This window comes from Astatotilapia calliptera, chromosome 12 (genome assembly GCF_900246225.1).
Source record: "Astatotilapia calliptera chromosome 12, fAstCal1.2, whole genome shotgun sequence".
Taxonomy (NCBI): domain Eukaryota; kingdom Metazoa; phylum Chordata; class Actinopteri; order Cichliformes; family Cichlidae; genus Astatotilapia; species Astatotilapia calliptera.
This window is the reverse complement of record NC_039313.1, coordinates 38463476-38486144: the sequence shown is the minus strand read 5'-3', so window position 1 is coordinate 38486144 and position 22669 is coordinate 38463476. Positions and strand designations below refer to the sequence as shown.

The window sequence follows — 22669 nt, the reverse complement described above, 5'->3', positions numbered from 1 at the left end:
GTACATACTGGAAGCACTGACTACGTTTCGGTCCACAGGAGTCGATTTGTGTTGCACGTTGCAGTAATTAAACAAAATAAAATCTTTCTATCTATATACACTTTCAAAGCAGTTTCAGTCAAGCAATAGCAAAGATGCTGAACACCTGACAAACAAGCTTAGTTTTCCCCAATTTATGGTTTTATTGTCATACTTGTTTGCTTTGATAACATTTGAACACGCTCAAGCACACTGCCAGAACGCCACATGAGAAACCAAAAACTGGGTAAAAGCAGAGGGAAACATGTACACCCAAGATCAACATTTGGTTTCAACTGTTTAGTTCTTTCAATTTCCTTTGCAAGTTACTGTGAAAATCATTTTACACTCCGAGCAGAATCCTGGTCCACATCTGTTTTCAGATATAAATTCTGCCATTTGTCATTTATGGAAAGAAAAAAAGTGGAGGGGAAAAAAAAAAAATCATGTATGATAAGCAGACCAGAGTAAGGAGGTGGGGGAGGTGGAGGGAGGGCTAACCCAGAATGGCATAGCTGAGCTCTCAATATGAGAAAGCCGACTCGTGTGGACATCATCTTGGTTTGTCATTTGCTTAAAAACATGTTTCTTTTTCACATGAGTTTCTTTTTCTGAAGCTGATCTTCAGCACGCAGAAAGGGGGCGTGCAGGGAGGCGCTGTCACCACTGATAACAGTGTGGGCGGGTTAAGACCAAGCTCCGCCTGCTCCTCCTCACTCAGACTCTTAGACTCGCCGTCAATCTTCAGTCCCGCTCAGCCACCAGCTTCAGCACTTTTCCGATCGCGATGGTCTTCCCTGGAACATACACCAACAAAGAAAACACTCCTCAATATTGCGTGAGTCCTAACACGGCTCTGCTATTGGAGTTCTGCTTCATTATATGTAGGATGCTCAGACCGGGAAAAATGAGTTCCATATACATGCAAGTAATTCCTGCTGTGAGTGACATTGAGGCAAGCAGAAATCCTAATGTGGCTGCCTCGTGCACACAGGGCTGACTGCGCGTACAGATGCTCTGTATATCTGTACACCTGTGTACTGTGCTGCGAGTCGAATAGTAAAAACGAGCATGACTGTTGATGAGTCTTTAAACCAGCTGCTTACAACAGAGCCTTTTATGGATGCAGATTGAGCTGCATCACCGAACCCACACCCTGAAGTGGGACACCCGATTTATCCTCGTTGGACCGAGCAGTAAATCAGATGGCAGAGCTGATGTCTGCACGACGCAATCAGCAATAAAATAGCGGTTTTCTGTGCACATCCAACCAGTTTACCACATAGCTGGTTGTCACTAGCACATCACACCACAGTTTCTCTCTGAAGCATGAGCAGGAACATCCGCCAGCCTGTCTGCAGGGGGAGGGGAGAGACACCCCCCCCCAAATGAGCTTCACTTCATAGATGTGAGGGGGGGAGAAAAAAAACCGTCTCTCTCTGAAACTTATTTTGCACATATCAATTTAGTTTTCCTGCAGACGTATCAGGGAATGCCAGGACTCCCAATCACTTACGTTTGTGATGCACCTGTTGGGGTGCATGTGGTGAAAAGTGTTTTATTGCATAACGTAGTGCCGATTACATGTTGCAGACATGAACCGATTGTGCCACTCAGTGTGCCCAACCCAATGAGGACAAACCAGCGTGCCCGACTCCATCTGTTTGGTGATGACGTCGCCATAAAAGGTCTTTCAGACAGTGGTTGAACTGAAGGGCTGCTTAAGGCCTAGTTTAAAAGTTCTTTGTCTTAATCCCACAGACTCTACAGCCCAGAAAGCCAGGTTAGCTGAGACTAAAGTCAAAGGTTTCAATTAACAAACAAAGCTCTCTCTCTGCTGACACAGATCACCATGTGTGTTCAAAGTTTGACTTAAAAAAAGAGATTCCTTTCTTTAATGTTTTAAATGACAGTGTTCTGTAGTGTGGTATGGTTCTACTGAGATCATATACTGAGTTGTATCTGAATGAAGGCCAGCTGTGCAGTAACAGCAGCACAGTTTGTGTCTTTGATTTTCCAATTGCAATGTGTTTGTATCAGCTGGAACCTAATCTGCTGTTCAACACTGTTGAACTGCATCTACTGGGACTGTGTTCAGTTACAACTGTAGACCGTTCAATCATTAAAATGACTTCGATCTGGTCACAAGCTGCAGTGATTTTCTCGTTACCGTCTACATTATCAGACAGATAGAACGATAGATATATATGCACACACACCTTCATCCCGTAAGGTGAACCGTCCCATCTGAGGGAAGTCTTTAAATGTCTCGAGGCAGATGGTTCCTGCTGTGCGCAGACGGGCGATGCACACCTGGTCCTGTTTCACAAACCGTGGTCGTGTCTTGCTCTTCTCTCCTGTCTTCTTGTCTACCAGACAGATTAAGGCCTGCACCCAAGCAGCATATGTGGATTTGTAGCAATCTTAAACCAAATGTATAACATTTGGACAGATTAAGATATATGGTCCAAAAGTCTTGAGCCACCACTCATTTAGATTTTGCTAGGATAAAGACAAACGCTTGCAAACACACTGCAGAATTTCAGTGAATGTAAGTGAATATTTGGTGTGAGCACCTTTACTCTTTAGCACATGCACTCTGAGGCAGCTCTGTCATTTCTTATGTTCAAGAACAGTTTCCCAGACTTTTTGAAGGACATTGAAAGCTCTTCTTTGGACGTTTCTGCCTTTTTCCCTGTTCTCTGTCAAGATGATCCCACACTTCCTCAATAAAGTTGGATTCTGGGCTCTGGGAAGGCCAGTCCATAACCGATGGTTTTCCACTGTGTGTTTTGGCTTAATTATGCTTTTGCTGCACTGACAGTGTGTCTGGGATCACTGCTGCTGCCAATCTGAAGGTACTTTTTTCAATTCCAATAACTTTGATCAGATCTCCAGTGCAGCCCGAACCAACATCACTGCTGTACCTCCCTCCTGAACTCTGACAACAGTTTTGTTTTTTTTTTTACAACAAGCTCTCAGCCGACAGCTGTTTGGGGATCACCTTGTTAGCCTGTCTAACCGTGCTGTCTTTGGCCTTCTTCATAATGAAACAGATTATGTGGGGTTTTGGTTTTTTTAAAGACTGCTAGTAAGAAAAGCCCCTTTTCCATTAGTACCTGCTCAGATCACTCGCCTTTACCCAACTCAGACTGACAGTTACCTGTTACAATCGAGTACCACCTAATGTGCGTAGTTGTCGTTATAGCAACACGGCCGGTGTGATCCCGGTCTGTGGCTTTTTGTCACACTTGAGGACCTCGTGTTATTTTTTGTAGCCAGTTCTCTTGTTGCCTGGTTTAAAGAATAAAAAAAATGGCGGTTTGGATTTTCGTGAATGAGATGCTTTCATGGCTTGTGAGCGGTCAGTGACGCCACTGACCAGCCAATTGGTGGCGTGCAGTCTGATGACATCGTATGTTAGTACCTCTTTGGATCGATTGGAACTCTGGCCAAACAGGTACAACTGGAAAAATCCTGAAATCGATCCGAGTAGGTACTAATGAAAAGGAGGCTAAATAGGCCCAAATTGGTTCCTTGGTGAGTTGCCCGTTTTGTGAGGCCACTACACTGGTGTTTGTGTTGATACAGAATCTTTGTTATGCTTGAATGATTCATAGGTCAGTGTTAAACGGCTTAAGCAAAAACAAATCCTGTGAAAACGGTCAGGTATTTACACTGAGTGAAAAAGCAGCCAATGTCCACAACTTTGAAAGACGTTCCATCAGCCTGGAGAGCTCCTGATCCAGACCATATTTTAAATATAAAGAAATGAGTCGGGGCTCAAGACCATCGAGAAAGTGAATCTGGCATCAGGTTTTACCGTAATTTGCACTTCTTCAATGCAGGTGTGAATGTGAAGGACTGCATTGTAACCTGGACAGATGATGGATTTGTGTTCAATGATGACAATCTGCAGAGGAAAGAGTTCCGGTGATCAGGATAAGGCTGCCCATACAACATTTTCTCACTGTTAACATCAACAACTGTCTTGTGGCATCAAGCCTGAGATTTATTGCGGACCACGTGAACAGCTGCTGTGCACGTTGTCTCGATGCATGCTCAATCATCGTGGACGTAGCGTTTTGCTGTGAATGTTGTGTCGATGGGCCCTGTAATACCAGCAGAGCGTCCACGTGCACTAACCTGCGCGTCAAACGTGCGCCCTGAGTGGCACAGGTTCTCTGCATTGCACAGAATGAAGCCCGGAAGGATCTCCTCCTCCTCTATGCCTTTCAGTCGCAGCTTGAGATTTTCACCTGGCTCTGCGTCGTCCGTCTCCACGTCATCAGAGAGCAGACTCAACACTTCCACCACATGCTGCACATATAAAGAGACAGAACAGAGACGTGTATCCACATCCCCACACCAAAACAGGTGACACTGGCAAGGACCTACATGGGATATCACTAGTTTGTTTTCCTTAAGAACTCTATACCCGTTAGTTTCATGCAGCCTATTACATCTGAATACATGCTTCTAATTCTAATTTTAACTACAGGCAAACAGCCAGTGAGCAGCAGCAATAATCTCACCTGGCTCCGGCTTATGGAAGAAGATCTCTTACCCTGTTTGGCATCATGACCAGCTGCTGTGCTTTACTGATGGAGCCAGACTCCAGTTTGCCCAGAATCACAGTGCCCATGTCCTGGTGGAGACAAAGAGTGTTACAGAGCAGCTGAGAGAGAATCTGTGCATCTATCAGTCTGACCAAGTCTCCACTTCCACCGCAGCAGGACATCATGTCCAAGTTCAATGTGGCAGCAAACGATTAGAAAGAGCGGCTGTGACGAGAGGTGGCCACTCACTCGCCATGAGAGCATCAGACTATCATATGCCAGACACACTGGGACGATCTGGAGGCCGATCAATCTCAGTGTGGACTCCATCGGACATTCATGTTTTAATATTTCTGTCAGCAAATGTCTAGGAAAGCTCAGGGTTGCAGCGCATATGTGCCTGTCAGACTTCATGCTGAGATGATGTTTCAATGCTGGGAGATGGCACGCTCCTTCAACTCTGTGCAGAGCAGAGACGGCTAAGAGGAAGTGCTCCGATTCAGAGTCAATCTTTAACCAGCTAATCAGTAACTGTTCAGATTTTAGGTTTCTGGTTTGTATACGCTGCATGACATCATGCTGCAGGGGCTCACAACGCCCCGTCTCATAGCCCCGTCAAGATTACACGCAGTCTGTGTCACGTAGAACATGTAGTTTGTATCAACGCACAAACATAAAAACTTTCCCCGTTTGGTTTGTTAACCTTTGTCAAAAGCTCCACCCTTTCGTAGAATTAACCAATTTTCTTGGTTAAATCTAATCATGCTAAACTGTAATGCAGCTTTTAGATGTGCAAATGAGAAAGAGCCTTACCTTGTATTTGTCTACGATCGGCAATCTTACAGGACCGTCACTTGATCTGTTAAAATTTGGCAAACTGTCCAAGTGTGGAATAAAAGGTAGACCTCTGCAATATAAAACAAAAACGATTCCTCGTGTTTAACTCGTTTGCCTGATCTCTTCAGTCGCCACAGGTGCAAAAAGGAACACAGCAATACTTACGTGTACCACGAGCACATGTTGGCGGGCTCCTTCAGGTTGGCTCCTGTCAGCCCGGAGCACGGCATGAAGTGGACATCTTTCTTTGGATTGAAGCCCACTTTCTTTAAAAATGGCACCAGTTTCTCCTTACACTCTTCGTACCTGCGGGTTCAGACAGGGTGGATGTAAACCTCTTCAAAGGACAGCAGCATGACACAAAGTGACCACCACATGTATCAGCAGTGGGTGGAGGACAATGTGGCATGTGCAGCACCAGTGAGGTCAAATGCTGACAGGATGAGTGGAATTAACCTCTGATTCAGTCTCCCACAATAAACAAGCATTTATTTCAAACTCCTATTGAAGTAAAACTGAAACAGCATGTAGAGGCCAGCAGAACAGAGAATTTGGATTCCCAGTAATCGCTGCATGAGACGACTCAGGACAGTGTTAAACATTACATTACTATTGTTATTAATAAAAGTAAACCCACTAATGCTCTAATTACAGATTACAGTGTAAGCCAGTCAAAGACATGTGTGTATATGTATACATGCAGACTTTAGCTGCTGTTCAGTGTCCAAACCTTTCCAGGCTCCAGTTGACTGTAGGATCATCCATTTTATTCACCAGAACTATCAGGTGCTTGACTCCGGCTGTTTTGGCCAACATGGCATGCTCCCGTGTCTGTCCACCTTTCTCAAAGCCGGTTTCAAATTCACCTTTCCTGGCAGATATCACCTGTGGGACAAAACACTCACTCACTTTGTGCTACAGCCTGGTGTAACGTCATGAAACAGATAACACAAATGCATTAACAACAAAACAATAAAGACGTTAGAGCTTAGCCTAGCCCAGCTGTCACATGGTAAGGACGGCACACACTGAGCAGCTCACCACAGGGTTATGAACATGAATAATTCTGAGCACTGACATTTTTATACTTTTAACTTTGTCCAAGTTTAAAGGGTTCAGTAACTAGTAGTGTCGTTTTTTCAATCCTGTCATACTTTGGAGCACTTGGAGGGAAAGTATGTTAAGCACAGATACTCCTTCATAAACACTATAGAGGGAGTGTGTACGAACAACTATGGACACAGATGTTTTTGAGAGGTTTGTTATACTGAATAAAGATGGAACCAAACTCTTCACCTGAGGCAAAAACACAGGCAGGGTGTGAAGGCATTGCAAGGAAGAGTTAGCTGATGATGTGCAACCAGGAGCAAACAAATAACTCAAGCAAGGATCACCAGCTGCTGCCTGACAGGAAGAGCCCACGATGAACGGGAAAACAGGACAGCTGGCTAAAAAACTCAGGCAGAAAAGTTTCCAGCTTTAGTATGTGATAACACCTCAACTTCTAATGAGTTACAGTGTTAACTTCCTTTAGTTATTGTTAAACTGCCATGTTACGCAGTTGTGTTATACTTTTACTCCAAATTCTCAGAAAACATCTGCTGCTCGATTATGGCAAAAATGATGATCACAATTATTTTCACTGACATTGAGATCTCGATTATTTGACGATATTTATTTAACAATAACAATGTGTTGAATAATGACTTTAAAGATTGTCAAAAAATAATATAAAACAGTGCAAATACTGATAACAGTGCAAATGTTTGCAATATAAAAATAAATGAAAAATGTAAACTTCTATGTTTAGTGAACTTTGCAGTGTTGCTCTGTGGTGCAGCTACACTGTAACAAAGTTTACACACTGTGTCTACTTGATCCACGTCTGACTGAACCCATAATGTTTCCACACCACTGAAGTTTTTTTTTTAAACTCTCTTTTCAACCAACAGCAGTCACTCTCCTCTCCAAATAACTTCTGCTTAGCTTTCCGAGCTTCCCTCGGGTCCTCTTAATCAGCGGTCCCCAACCCCCGGGCCTCGGACCGGTACCGGGCCGCGAGCGTTGAGGCTCAGGTGTGAAATGTCTGGTTTTCAGGGTTTTTATCGGTTTTCAGCGTTATTTTGTTATCGTTTTTATCGTTTACTCGGTTTTCCTGGGTCTTTTCATGTGTGTTATGAATAAATCTTCTTTTTTCGGTACCGGTACTGGTTTTATTTTGTTGTATTTATCCGCGACACCTTAAAGGCCGGTCCATGAAAATATTGTCGGGCATAAACCGTCCGTGGTGCAAAAAAAGGTTGGAGACCGCTGCTCTTAATTGTTGTGACGTATGTTCGAAATGCAGAGAGGTGCGCTCGATTTGCCACACGGAGCAGCGCGAGAGTAAAGCACGAGGGAGGGGCTAATAATCGGCTCAGTCATTTTTAATGATCGTTGAAAGCCCAGATCGTAATCGAGATTCAAATTCGATTAATTGTTGTGTTGTGTTTTAGTTGACTCACACTTTGAATGTAGTGCGTCATCAGCAGGGTGAAGAAAGCCCTTCACTTACTAATAAATACTGCCTGCAAACAGCAGCATTTATAAAACTGACGTCGTCATCACTGTGGTATCATTTGCCCCTATTACATACACAGCAATGATTTTCTTCCTCTCATTTACTCAGAGCAGTACAAGAGCTACAGTGCTCTTCAGGGCGTTCTTTAAACCAGCTGAGTACGAGTGAGCGCAGCAAGTCTCATACGTGTAAGCCTGCTCACTATGAAGCGCACAGTGATATGCTCCTGTTAGGAGCAGCTGCATCCCTTTGGTACACGTAAAGACCCTCAATCAGCGCAGTTAGTGGTCTCAGCTATACTATTAGTCCTTGTAACACACACACACACACTCTAAACCAACAGCTCTCTGTAGCAGACTTACACACCGACTTCCAGTTTAGCGTTAAGCTGCACTGACATACACTCAAGCGTCTGCATTTGATTTCAAAGGTAAACTACAGGGAATTCATTACAATTGTACTTTCTGGTGTTTTTCTCGGGGATAAGTTCAGTAACACTGCTCATTTCCTGGACTCACCAGCACAGCCAGGTCTGCTTGTGATGCGCCTCCGATCATATTGGGCACAAAGCTCTTGTGACCTGGAGCATCTAAGATGGTAAAGTGCTTCTTGTCTGTCTCAAAGTATGCTCGGCCAACCTCCACCGTCTTGCCTTTGTCCCTCTCCTCCTGGTTGGTGTCCAAAGCCCAAGACAGGTACCTGAAGATAGTTTCAATAAATAAAAAAACAACCCGAGACAAAGTGCTAATGTGTTCGTGGTCACTCTCAGCAAGTCAGTTTCTACGATGTGCTCGACACACAACACCACCATGTTGATGCAGACACAGCAGACCATCCACTCACCAGGTTTCCCGGTTCTTTTCCTTGGCTTCTCTTTCATATTTCTCTAAGGTCCTCTTGTCTACCATGCCAGTCAGATACCTGTGGTACATGAAAGGAACATGTCAAAGGCACGATGTGATGGAAGCAACTTCACTCACCTAAAGAAAAAAGGAGACTACTACTCACATGATTTGTCCTCCAATGGTCGACTTGCCAGCATCTGGAAAAGCAGCATATATTAATCAGCTAACCTACACCTTCCACGTAATAAACCCATTTTTACCATACCTGATGTGCGTACGAAACTAAGTGTGCGATTTAGTTTGTAAATAACAACCAGAGCGGGTACAACCGGAGCCCTAATACACCAGTGAAAACAGCCCCAACAAACTAAATGTTTGGACAAAAATCTCAAAGCCGTCGTTGTTATGCGTGCCGGTCACACTCACACATGCTAACTCAAAACAGCAAACGAGACTTTCCACTAACCTACATGTCCAATGAACACCACATTGATGTGTTCCTTTTTGGGGGCATCCGGCTGTGTGGGTGGAACCTTGGGCACGAGCACCTCCTCTTCCTCCTCCATCATCTCTGGAGCGGTCTCGTCTGGCACTTCTGGCCCCCGGTCCACGCACACGCCGCCTCCTGGCTCTTCCTCGCTGGGTTCTACTTCTTTCTGGTCCCATGGCTCCTCTGCGGTCATTTCTGCATCACCATTTTCCACGGGCGCTGCACGGACAAACAAAGCACATCTTTTTTTTTTTTATGCTCATTTTAAAAATGAAAATAAAGAGCATTTCTCACTTCCACCACCATTACTTTCTCTGCCTTGTGCCACTCAAAGGCTCTCTTAAGGCATTTGCACAAGAAGTCAAAGTTCTTTACAGGAAGTGCAGAATTATTAGGCAAATGAGTATTTTGTCCACATCATCCTCTTCATGCATGTTGTCTTACTCCAAGCTGTATAGGCTCGAAAGCCTACTACCAATTAAGCATATTAGGTGATGTGCATCTCTGTAATGAGAAGGGGTGTGGTCTAATGACATCAACACCCTATATCAGGTGTGCAACGTCCTTTCCTTTGGCAAAATGGGTCAAAAGAAGGACTTGACAGGCTCAGAAAAGTCAAAAATAGTGAGATATCTTGCAGAGGGATGCAGCAGTCTCAAAATTGCAAAGCTTCTGAAGCGTGATCATCGAACAATCAAGCGTTTCATTCAAAATAGTCAACAGGGTCGCAAGAAGCGTGTGGAAAAACCAAGGCACAAAATAACTGCCCATGAACTGAGAAAAGTCAAGCGTGCAGCTGCCAAGATGCCACTTGCCACCAGTTTGGCCATATTTCAGAGCTGCAACATCACTGGAGTGCCCAAAAGCACAAGGGGGCAATACTCAGAGACATGGCCAAGGTAAGAAAGGCTGAAAGACGACCACCACTGAACAAGACGCACAAGCTGAAACGTCAAGACTGGGCCAAGAAATATCTCAAGACTGGTTTTTCTAAGGTTTTATGGACTGATGAAATGAGAGTGAGTCTTGATGGGCCAGATGGATGGGCCCGTGGCTGGATTGGTAAAGGGCAGAGAGCTCCAGTCCGACTCAGACGCCAGCAAGGTGGAGGTGGAGTACTGGTTTGGGCTGGTATCACCAAAGATGAGCTTGTGGGGCCTTTTCGGGTTGAGGATGGAGTCAAGCTCAACTCCCAGTCCTACTGCCAGTTTCTGGAAGACACCTTCTTCAAGCAGTGGTACAGGAAGAAGTCTGCATCCTTCAAGAAAAACATGATTTTCATGCAGGACAATGCTCCATCACACGCGTCCAAGTACTCCACAGCGTGGCTGGCAAGAAAGTAGAGCTGGGCGATATGAGATTTTTTCATATCACGATATGTTTTTTTCATTTCAGGCGATAACGATATCTATCACGATATAAGCCAAATAACTATATTTGTAAGATTTAAATGTGCCGTTGCTCACAAGTAAAATGTGAAATAATCAGCAGCTTGTTTTTAAATATTTATTTCCCATAATAAGTTCAACAGGGTAGATGTACTTAAGGAACATGAGACTTTTTCAGATAAATAAAGGCAAATATTGCAAACTACACAAAAGGCAGCCGCTAAAGCGTTTAAGTTTCAAAATAGAACAAATGAAACAGACTAAATTGTCAATTCCACTTAGAAACAAAATATTAATTCTAAAAATAAATCTTAGTTTGTTTTACAGAAGAACAGACAAAACTGACTAACTTTTGTCAATATCAAATAAACAGAACTAAAAGGAAATTCTCAATCTCTCCTTGTTGTATAGCTGAGCTTTTCAAACAGTTTTAACAGTTACTTTAGTCTGACAAAAGCCGAATGACGAATTAGCGCTTCCAGTCAGAGACTGAGGCTACGTCCACACGTACACGGGTATTTTTGAAAACGGAGATTTTCCGTTTTCGTTTTAAAAAATAATCCCGTTCACACGTAAAGGCAGAAATGAAGGAAAACACTGCTATGAACATGCCAAAGCAGCAGGTGGCGCTAGATTCCTAACCGTGCAGAAATGTTGGCCAATCAGAAGTCTAGAAGCCTCGGTGGGAAAAAGTAAACAAAGCTGCGGCATAGAAGCAGAACCGAGTCGTATGTGTGGAGGGACAGTAACTGTGTGTATATGTAAGCATTTAAACACTGCAGAGAGTAGAATTAACAGTAACAGTATTGTAGAAATTCATTTCACCGAAACAATAACGTGGCGCACAGTGTGACGCATGCACCAGTTTATTGTATTTCCAGACTTGCTTTCGGCACAATTTACAGTGCACGCTACTCTGTTTTTTGTCAGACTTGAAATAGCCGAAATACCTTCAAACTACGGAATTTCTATGGCTCTTCCGTTCGACAATCTCTCCGGCATTGGAACCATCATCGGTTTTCTCTTCGGTCACGCTCGGTTGATTTTTCTACGGCACACTCATTTTCTCCATTATGCGCTGGCTGCTTCCCAAACAAACACACGTGCGGCTTGGCACTTGTGCTGTACGTAGCAAGTCACGCGACGTGACGCTGCGGCTGTGATAAGAAAGGGTATAAAAGAAGAAAAACTAATGACATGGCCTCCTTGTTCACCTGATCTGAACCCCATTGAGAACCTGTGGTCCATCATCAAATGTGAGATTTACAAGGAGGGAAAACAGTCCACCTCTCTGAACAGTGTCTGGGAGGCTGTGGTTGCTGCTGCACGCAATGTTGATGGTGAACAGATCAAAACACTGACAGAATCCATGGATGGCAGGCTTTTGAGTGTCCTTGCAAAGAAAGGTGGCTATATTGGTCGCTGATTTGTTTTTGTTTTGTTTTTGAATGTCTGAAATGTATATTTGTGAATGTGGAGATGTTATATTGGTGTCACTGGTAAAAATAAATAATTGAAATGGGTATATATTTGTTTTTTGTTAAGTTGCTTAATAATTATGCACAGTAATAGTCACCTGCACACACAGATATCCCCCTAAAATAGCTAAAACTACTTCCAAAAACATTCAGCTTTGATATTAATGAGTTTTTTGGGTTCATTGAGAACATGGTTGTTGTTCAATAATAAATTTATTCCTCAAAAATACAACTTGCCTAATAATTCTGCACTCCCTGTATATAGCGCAATTAAACAGCAACTGTTGACCAAGGCAACGCTGTACTTTTAAGATAATCAAAAGAGATAAAAACAAAAAGCATAAAATGAGAAGGTTTGAGTAAGAAATGAGACAAAAGTACAAACTCATTCATTCACTTAACAGCCAAGGAATAAAAGAGGGTTTTCAGACAGGTTTTGAAAGTGTCTGATGTTGGGGAGGACCTGATGTGACAGTTTGTTCCACAAGGAGCAGTCACAGAAAAGGCCTGATCTCCTCTGTGCTTTAACCTGGACCTTGGGACAGCCAGGAGCATTTGATCTGCAGACCTCAGTCATGTTGCAGGAGTGTATTAATTTAAAAGATCAGAAAGGTATGAGGGTGCTAACCTGTGCAACGGCTTAAAGACCATGTTTACTGTAAGCTGCAGTCATCACTGTGTTGTTGCCAAAGTAAAAGAGAAGAAGCCATACTGTGAGATGTTAGGTACAAGTTTGTCATCTCCTCATGTACTGTATGACAGAAGTGCTAACAAGGTGTCCAATGTACAATCGTTTGTACTCATACGCTGAATAACCTGCCTGGCCAACCTCAGTTGGAAATTCTTCTTAAAGCTAAGAATAAAATAAAATTGAAAAATGGAGTATCTATGTTCATATTCGTGTTCCTCACAGAAATAGAGACCTGCTATTAACATGTCCCTGAAGCAATGTCATACATTATGACCCAAACATGCCAATCACCATTTCTAGGACTGGTTCATAGTTCGCTCACTATTTTAATGACGACTTTAATCAACTCACAAGAGCTACCAAGAACTGACCCAGTTCTTTTTTATTGCAATAAAGCAGCTAGGATGGCTCTGCAGTGCTTCACAGACCAACGTCCTGCAGACAGCAGTGTTTGTGGGTGATGTTCACGTCTGGCTTTAAGCTACATGTGTGGACAGCACGGTGAGCCATGTTCACAGGCAGGGATTTCTGAAGCCGTGCCCATTTTTAATGCAGTGCTGCCCGAAGCTTCGTCCCTGCACACAAAGATTGAACCTTCTAATGATCTTATCGACTATAGATGTTGATTCAAGTTTCACATTTTATGCTGAGGAAAATTTGAAATTGCTCCACAGTTTGTTCCTCCGAGTGTTTCTTATGAGTAACACTTTTCCAGCTCCTTGTTGCCCTGACCCATCTTCTTGAAACGTGCTGCTGCCATCAAATTCAACATGAGCTTATTTGTTTTTTAATGAAATAAAATACCTCAGTTTAGATATTTCATGTTTTCTATGTTCTACTGTGAATGATATTTGAATAGGAGATTGTCAGATCAACTATTTTCCTTGCACACACACACACACACACACACACACACACACACACACACACACACACACACACACACACACACACACACATCCCAAGATTTTTGGAACTGAAGTTGTAGAAACCTTGTTTACAACACCAGCATGCCTACCATGTGTCCTTCCTTTATTCTCAGTGACCTTCAGGTGTGTGCAGACACAAACACAAGCCGTGTTTGACCAAGATGAAGGCGAGCCACAAGCCTCGGTTACAATTTCCACGTCTTGTGATGCAAAATTTCAGAACTGTGAGGGTCTGTGTCCGCACGGCTGCCTAATACTTAGTCCTTTACAGACACCAGGTGAGCCAACAGCAAGTATTCATTCCTGTTATATCTCTGAACTCTGCCCATTTAAACGACTAGTTACAAGGAACGTCCCTAAAATTTAGCACAGGTGTCAGCACCGTGAATAAATACAGTGTAATGGGAGATGTTCACATTTCCAGAACAGCTGAGTACAACCAATGGATCTAAATAAACAGAAAAATCTTTGCACCAAACACTACAGATTTCTGCATGCCCTCACTCACTGCCCCATGTGTACAGTCAACAAGCACCACGACTTCAAGATTCACTGTACTGTGTGTGGACAGTACGGTGTAGGCGAGTCCTAACCACCATATTTATGTGCAGTCCCCCAAAGAATCAACGGTGCATCACTTGGCATGGATGATGTGGCCAGGTCAATTGTTGACAGGCTGGAAAGTGGGCCTGAACAAGGCAGCGATAAAAAACAATTAAAAACGACGGGGAAATAAAATAAAACCAATCAAGGTGGAACAGTGGTTTGCACCACTGCCTCACAGCAAGAAAGTTCTGGGTTTGAGTCCACCACCTGGTTAGGGCCTTTCTTTGTGGAATTTGCATGTTCTCCCTGTGCATGTGTGGGTCCTCTCCGGCTGCTTCCCATAGTCCAAAGTAGGGCTGGGCCATATTATACCATTCACGGTAACACCGGTACAATGCTGGGCAACAATAAGAAAATAAAATATAACGATAAAACGCACATGCGTAGTGCCTGTTTTCATACACACATGGCCGAAAAAGCATGGCAGCGACTGAGAATGAGAAGGGAGAAAGCGGATCATTGAGTGAAACGGATGAACCAGAACTTGTTTGTAAAAATGCTGCAACTTCAGTGGTGTGGAACTGGTTTGGTGTTTGTCTGTCAGATACACAACACAGCACATTTTTTTTGTAGAACATACAAGTGGCCGTCGTTATTGCCGTATTTGTCTGACTAAGGTGCTCGTAAATCAGAGTAATCTGGGACCTAAACTCCGCCCTCTCACTGAGAGTTAAAAATTGTCTAAATTCTTTCATCTTTAACAGAATGATCAGCGTTGCTGCTTTACCAGGTGTAACAATTACGTTTAACATCCAGACATCCATGAAAACAGGATTTATTACATTTAACAGAGTTAGAAGTTAGCTCGCTGGTTTCCACCTAAACATGATATAGCATGTTCTGACTGAGAGATTTCTGAAAAAAAATCAAACGTACAGCTCTGCTATCACTTCCAACATAAATGAAGACAGGAAACTAAACAGCAGTGACGTTTGTAGGGTTACTGAAGTTGGGCTAGCTGGTATATAATGATGTGCTACGTGATCGCTAGCGACACAGCTGTGTTAGCATAAACAGTGAAGCTGGAGGATGAACGCTAACACTTTTCCACTTATAAAAGTTAACGTGAAGGTTCCTGATGGTTAGAGACAAATGCAATCGCATGGCAGGATGCTGTAAACGGACCAAACTTCAGTCAGGAGAACAACTAAGATAATCCATCCACCATACAAGGTTAGTCATTAATATACTGCAACAACATGGGAATAGAGCAGCTGTGATAGAATACAGCATTAATGAATCGATGGCACAGAAGTGGAGGAAGCAAGAAGAATGAGTTGAATAAAGTTTGATTTATCTGACTGCTTTGTTTCGCTTGATGTGTCTTATAATCCCGTGCACCTTATGGTCCGAGAAATACATATTTGACTTTTTTATTTGGCACACTGCAGTTTAATGTTGCAAAGCACCTCTTTTTAACTTCAGTGGATATTATACATGGTTATGCTCAGGGTATGTCAGCCCATTTCTACTGGAAATGCCTTTTGGTTAAACTTTCAGCAAGGAATTTGCATTTGCACTGTTACATTTTTATAAAGCTTTAATGTACATAAAAACAGCTGCTTGTTTAAGTGACAATAAATGGATGGGTTTTCTTTGTGCTAGTAAAGATGTGGAGTTGTGTTTTGTCTTGCATCAATTATATCGTCAGTTATATCGTTATCACAAATTTTGAAATATATATTGTGACAAATATTTTTGGCCACATCGTCCTGTTCTAGTCCAAAGACATGCAGTTAGTGGGGTTAAGTTAACGGGTGATTCTAAATTGGCCCCAAGTCTGAATGCGAGTATGAATGACCTGTCCAGGGTGTACCCGTGTCTTGCACCATAAGTGCTTAAATGGGCTCCAGAGTGGAAGAAAACACCTACAACATAAAAGATGGACTGCAAAGCCACGTGTAGGCTCACATGTAAGACCACTCAGAATGGGTTGATGTTCCCTTACAGATAAAAAAAAAATAAAAAAATAAAATAAAATACAAAACAACCCCCCCCCCCAAAAAAAAAAAAAAAAAAAAAAAAAAAAACACATTTCCGGTGACCCCCTATTAGCAAGCACTTGGCAACAGTGGGAAGGAAAAACTCCCTTTTAACAGGAAAACACCTCCAGCAGAACCAGGCTCAGGGAGGGGCGGGGCGGGGCCATCTGCTGTGATTGGTTGGGGTGAGGGAGACAAGACAAAAGACACTGGAAGAGTCTGAGATTAATTTGAATTAATGATTAAATGCATAGGTATATAAACACAGTGAGCAAAAAAGGTGATTGAAGAAGATGCACTAAGTGCATCATGGGAAACCCCAGCAGCCTAATCCTGTTGCAGTGCAACTAAGGGAGCATTCAGGGTCACCTCATCTATATATGGTTTATCAAAAACATACTTTGTCAGTCTACAAGCCAAATGATGTTACTGGAGGATTCAATGTGAGCCTATCAAACATGTTCATGTAGAGTACATCTCTGCATGCGTGTCTAAAGTGATAATGAAATACACTCCCAGTGAACATGACAGAGCAATGAAAAACAAGACAAGCTGATGCTAATCTACAACTGAATACAGACGTCAGTTGCTGTTTGCTCAAACACTGTACTCGGGAAGAAACACACTGTAGCAGATGCATGAAGCAAACACTGCTGCGAGGTGAAGGAGAGGAAACCAACTGTTCTAACTGTGTGAATCAATCTGTGTGAGATTGATTCAGCATAAATGTCATTGTCAATATTGTACTCATACACAAGTATTATGTGTATGTATGTATGTATATGTATATATATATATATAAATTCACAGTTCGATTCATTACTTTGGTGTCACGGTTCGATATTTTTTCGATACAAAAACCTGTTCATGCCTTTTTAATTTGTCATTTATTAAAATTATAAATATATATTTTAACTCAAAAGTACAGTTTTTAAATTTAATGTTGCTGAAACAACAAAGTAATAAAAAAATAATAAATTTATCTGATTGAGGAATCACTCATCTTTGGAAAAGAGTTTGTTACAGAGAAATGGCTCTTTCCAAAATAAAAGCTATGCTATACGCTTCTTCTGGGCTATATTCTCAGCAGCATATTAAACATATCAGGTCCCCATAAGGAGAATCAGGTGCTAACGGCTGTCTAAATGACTCGGGTAAAGTTTGTAGCATGCGTGCTTGTTGTTTGTCGGCGTAAATGTGCAGTCATATTCGTTGTGTTCCCACTAGTGCTGTCAGCGTTAATCTCGTTGAAATGACGTTAACGCCACAACACGGCAAATCTCCGTTAACGAGCTACCGCCGATCGCCCCGTGCGTGGGGCTGGACGGCGTCAACACGTTAACGAGCTAACTGCGCTAACACACTAGTTCACACCAATGTAATTGAGCATTGCGTGGCACATCCAACATACTGTTTTACTTTACTTTTGTCCATGTACCTTGTCCACGCTTACCTTCAGGGTCATGCTTCACATGAAAACCAAAATAGTTCCAAACGCCAGATCTGAATGAGGGTGGGGGAGGTTCAATTTGCCATGTTGCAAGGAGAGCTTAACTTCTGTCTCGCTAGCTTGCGCTGTGCTCAGTGAATCTGCGTTCGACTACTCCGCCTAGGCTGCACTGTCGAGCGCAGATTCACTGAGCGCTCAACACAGACAGCATCGTCAGAAGGAAAGTTGATAAAATAAATTAAAAATTTTGTATTGTTCGATACATATGCGTACCGAACCGAACGCACTGTATCGAACGGTTCAATATCGATACGAGTATTGTTGCACCCCTGATATATAGATAGATATATACACACACACATATAGAGGTGTGTGTGTGTGTGTGTGTGTGTGTGTGTAAGGCACACTGGGAGCACTACAAACATGAAGATTAATCTCGGCAACAAATCTAACATTAAATTAACTTACCTGAAAAACCACAACTGGGCACACTTAGCTTGACAAAGCTACTTTTCAGTTCAGAGCAAGGTAACAAAATAACCGTATCCATCACCTACTTCATGTACAAAAACCTACACCCACACAATTTTGTGAAAAACAAGGGCTACTCTTATATGCACAAGAACCAGGGGACAGTGTCAGAAACACATGCAATAAGCAGTCTCTTGTTGTTGCTTCTGCCATCAGTGGAGAGCAGCAGAGTTACAACATACAAAGAGTTGAAATGACACTGAGTAAAAAACAAAAACCACATGTTTCTTCTCTGGCAACTGACTGTATTTTTCATCTTTTAGGGGTTTTTTTTTTCTCTCTTCAATTCTCTCTGTGGTCGAGTCTGCTGACACTTCCTTTCCTGTTCAGGCCCACTTTTCAACCAATCAGCCTACAGACAGTCATCCCCAAGACTACTGGCGCATCCTCAAAGGTTTCATACCCAGAGTCTGCACATATCAGGACAATAACACGGGCAGTAAGCGCTTGTATGTAACACTGTAGCAGTGTGTGTGCGCAATTTGTGTGCCACAGTGGGAAGCCAGTGACCCACACAAACACGCTTCATACTAGGGCTGAACGATATATCGCATTTGCGATAATATCGCGACATGATCAAGTGCAATTTTCTAACCGCAAAGGCTGCGATTATACTCTGGACATGTCCAAATTCATGGGCTGCATCCTCCTGAGGCCGCATTTGTAGACCGATTACGTCACAGCGACGCGCCGAAGGCTGTCCAAATTACTACCATATCCCAGAATTCATAGCGCGGCCCAGCCAAACTCCAGTTTCCAACAATGGCGGCCGCTACTAAGTTTTAAAATTACTCATACTAATCTTTCTGGGTCACAAAATAAACTTTTAACATATTTTCAGGCGAGAAAGTAGTTGTGTAAACATCAAATATCTGCTCGGTTTATCAAGATATCCCATATTTGCAAAAGTGCTTCGACGTTTTCAGAGGCGTCTGCTACCCACCAGCTCGACAGCTAGCCGGGAGCTCGAGGGTCGCTGAGAACGGCACAACTCCCGGCACATCATTTTCAGATCACCGCGGAGTTTCGCTGCTCGGGTTAAACGTAATATATAAGTCACTTAGACAACCTAAAAATGTTATTGTTGGGCTTTTTTCAGTGTTTTGTTTGTTCGTGAGTAAATCGGTTTGGCTGAGATTAAAGTTATTAGATTAGATAAAATAAAACTTTATTAATCCCCCGGGTGGGTTCCTCCTTGGTTTTCACACAGCTGACTAAACGTCAAACAGAAAACTTATTAAACAGAAGTATGAGACAGTCGAGAATTTACGCCAGTGTCTGGTTATATTTTAGATAGCAAGAAGCAGACGGCCGAGTTTATTAAACTCCACCGAGACAGCGGTGACGCTAAATTCAGAAGCTAGACCGTCCAATTTCACGCCTTTAAATTTTAAAGGCGTGTTTGTGTGTGTGTTTATACAATTGCTATTATGTTTGCACTTTATGTGTAATGTTACTGACTGCAGAGATCAGTAAGATGTGTGTATTTTTTATTTATTAGTTTTATTTATTTAATATTATTTTTTAATTGAATGACTGTCTAGTAGTTCACAGATGTCGAAAAACTGAGTGTGGTAAAGCCACTGATTTTGTTTATGTATATTTCTGCAATCTGCACATTGTACTGACTTTCATTTTAATGTTTACACCAGGGTTCCTTGTCAGCACTTTATGCTCAGATGTTTGTAAGCTAAAAATAAACTATTGTGTATGTTCAAATATACTGTTGTGATTGAAGAAGTTAAATAAAAATGTCAGTCATCAATTCATGCATCACCTCATGTCATCATAACAGAGGTCTGTCTTCCAGGAAAGAACAGTTTAAAATTAATGGAATATAGTATTGGCCATACTATATGATGTATTGCTTGTCTTTGTTTAATAATACAGAAGACAAAGACCTTAAAAAATAATCGCATATCGCATCGCAATCGCAATATTGGGGCAAAAAAAATCGCAATTAGATTATTTTCCATAATCGTTCAGCCCTACTTCATACATACCAGCACTTTCTGACATCTCCATGGTGGACATCTTTTCAACAGCAACTAAAAGAGAAACAATGGTTACATTTAAGTTTAATGTAATCTTAATGGAGCTTGTTCCACAATCTTAAAAGAAGAGCATGTGAGTTTTAAAGTTAATTAGAAAACAGAACCGTCTTTGTGCCCCACAAGTAGCTCTCATTGTATCTTCAGAGGCCATCTGACGACAGAACCTGTAACAGTTTTACTGTTTTAGTTCCCGTGTGTGGGGCTCAATATGGGCGGCACACCGCGGATGGATGCAGGTGGTGTATGTACGCTTTCCTGTGATCGTCTCCAGAGTGCGTCAGATCATCCACGTCACGCCACATACTCATACTCACGCTCTTACTAATTTGTTCGCAGTGACGAGTTTAAGCTTTCCGCAAACACTCCCGGGAAAAGTGCCAGTACGGCTCCAGTTACTGCTCAGAATGACTGATCTCTTGGTTGTACGGCGTCGCTGACGCTAAACACCGAGGTTCCCAAAACTCAAACGTGAAAAGCACGCCGGCTAACGACCATGCTAGTTGGCTACCGCCGGGTGGCTGAAACAAGCTAACGCCGGTTGGGGTGGTTACTATTTAATCAGTTATGACAGTATTTAACAAGCTGCAGAACAAGAGGCGGCTAGATGTGACAAGTTGAAAAACTTACAAAGCGCAAAGCTTACCACGAGAAGGATTAATAACCCGAACAACGTGGAAAGCAGCTAGTTTATCGCGTTTCACGGAACGCGTGTCTGCAAAGCGGCTAATGAGCTAGCAGCCCAGCCACTGCTAGCTCTTAGCTAACGCAACCCCGTGGTGCCCCTGTACTCACCGGCAGAGTCGACGTTTGCCGGGTGTGCTTTCAGGCCAAAAGCCGGAACAAACTCGGCGGCGTTTACATTGGGCACAAATGGCTTAGCGTTCACATTTAGCGTTGTGAATGCTGATTCAAGTTGTCCGTCGATCGTGGCCTCCACATCATCTTCTTGTTCCCAGGAATCAGGGGCAGTGTCTCTCGGGTCCATCGTGGTTGTTGGATTTTCACCGCCGTGAGATTTGAGCTGCGCAGTTGTTGAGCCACACGAGCGTCCTCCCGAAACCCGACGACGCCGTCAGCCCTGGCAATGCTGGAGAGCGTCCCAACTCCAAGTGTGCCGTTTAATCTCCGACTCAAGTAAAACCCAGCAGCCGGTTTCTGTCTGACCAGACGCCACAGAGGATGTTCGACTCAGCACTCCCAGAGACTGTCCGCGTGAGCTAATGCGTCCCCACAACCGCCGGCTACCCGCAGTGACCCCTGGGATATGAAGTCTTATTAAAAAACGAGAGCGCGTCTGCTTCGAAAGAATTTTCACACTAAGAGAACTACATTCCCCGAAAGACTACGGACACACGGTTTACGTCAAAAAAATTTCTCAGCTTTGTAGAAACCGCAGATTCGAGTCAGATTTTGTTTGATTTTCTTGGAGTATGACTTTCGAAGGCTTATTCTTTCAACTTGATTAACTCTTTAATATGAGTTATATTTCTTGTTTGCTTGAAGAAGACATTATACTCGAGTACAAAAACACGCTAATGCACCCCCACCGCGCGCGCGCGCACGCGCGCGCACACACACACACCCCGCTATATTCTAAAACAAAGCCACTAGTGAAATGTATAATATAATGTATCTCATATAATTAGTATAATATATAGTATAATATAATGTATATTATACTATATATAGTATAATATAATGTATAATGTATATATAATGTATCTCAACAGAAGTAAGTTAAAACAAAATTGGTATGCTTCAATTAACTGCTTCAAAACATTTCACAAAAACAGCTGCAGGTTAGACAAAAACCTCCAATAAACTGACAAAAAACGATTATAATTCATAGTTATAAATTCCCATATTTGAATTTCCATATTTACAGAATTAGAAAGTATGTTTACAGTCTGGTGCAACAATAACTTGTAGATAATTTCCCTTTCATACTCTGAAGTCATTCACAAATAAGTATTACAGTTTGCTGGTTTGACTGATAGGTATGCCACCATCGCTGTAGCAGACTGCTGTCTACCAGAACTCACAATGTCAACAACTCCACTATGTTTGTGCTGATGGTGCTTCTTAGAGAATTTTTAAAGGCATTCTCAAACAGACACCAATGCGTGCAGAGTGTTACGACTCATTTAAGACATTTGTGCTTCAGTTTTCGTGAGCGAAATTCTAGTGTTTCACCTTGGACTAAATAGCACTTATCTGTGCCTGTTTGTTGCATCCGTAAACTTATGAATCC

General features: G+C 42.6%; 1 protein-coding gene across 2 annotated transcripts; it reads right to left on the bottom strand.

Moving 5' to 3' along the window:
• Window positions 1–158: 158 nt before the first annotated feature.
• gspt1l (G1 to S phase transition 1, like) lies at window positions 159–21775 on the bottom strand. 2 transcript variants are annotated; one of them, XM_026187528.1, is made up of 14 exons: window positions 21211–21770; window positions 20368–20412; window positions 9286–9528; window positions 8983–9016; window positions 8818–8895; window positions 8493–8673; window positions 6145–6299; window positions 5580–5720; window positions 5391–5484; window positions 4586–4666; window positions 4165–4338; window positions 3842–3931; window positions 2238–2406; window positions 159–815 (listed from the first exon to the last, which is right to left on the bottom strand). In XM_026187528.1, the coding sequence occupies exons 1-14, from the start codon at window positions 21401–21403 to the stop codon at window positions 763–765; spliced, it is 1731 nt and encodes a 576-aa protein (XP_026043313.1). In that variant the 5' UTR covers window positions 21404–21770; the 3' UTR covers window positions 159–762. The 2 variants fall into 2 exon arrangements, with proteins under 2 accessions (XP_026043313.1, XP_026043314.1); XM_026187529.1 differs by lacking the exon at window positions 20368–20412 and having other exon boundaries at window positions 21211–21775.
• Between the last annotated feature and the right edge of the window lie 894 nt (window positions 21776–22669).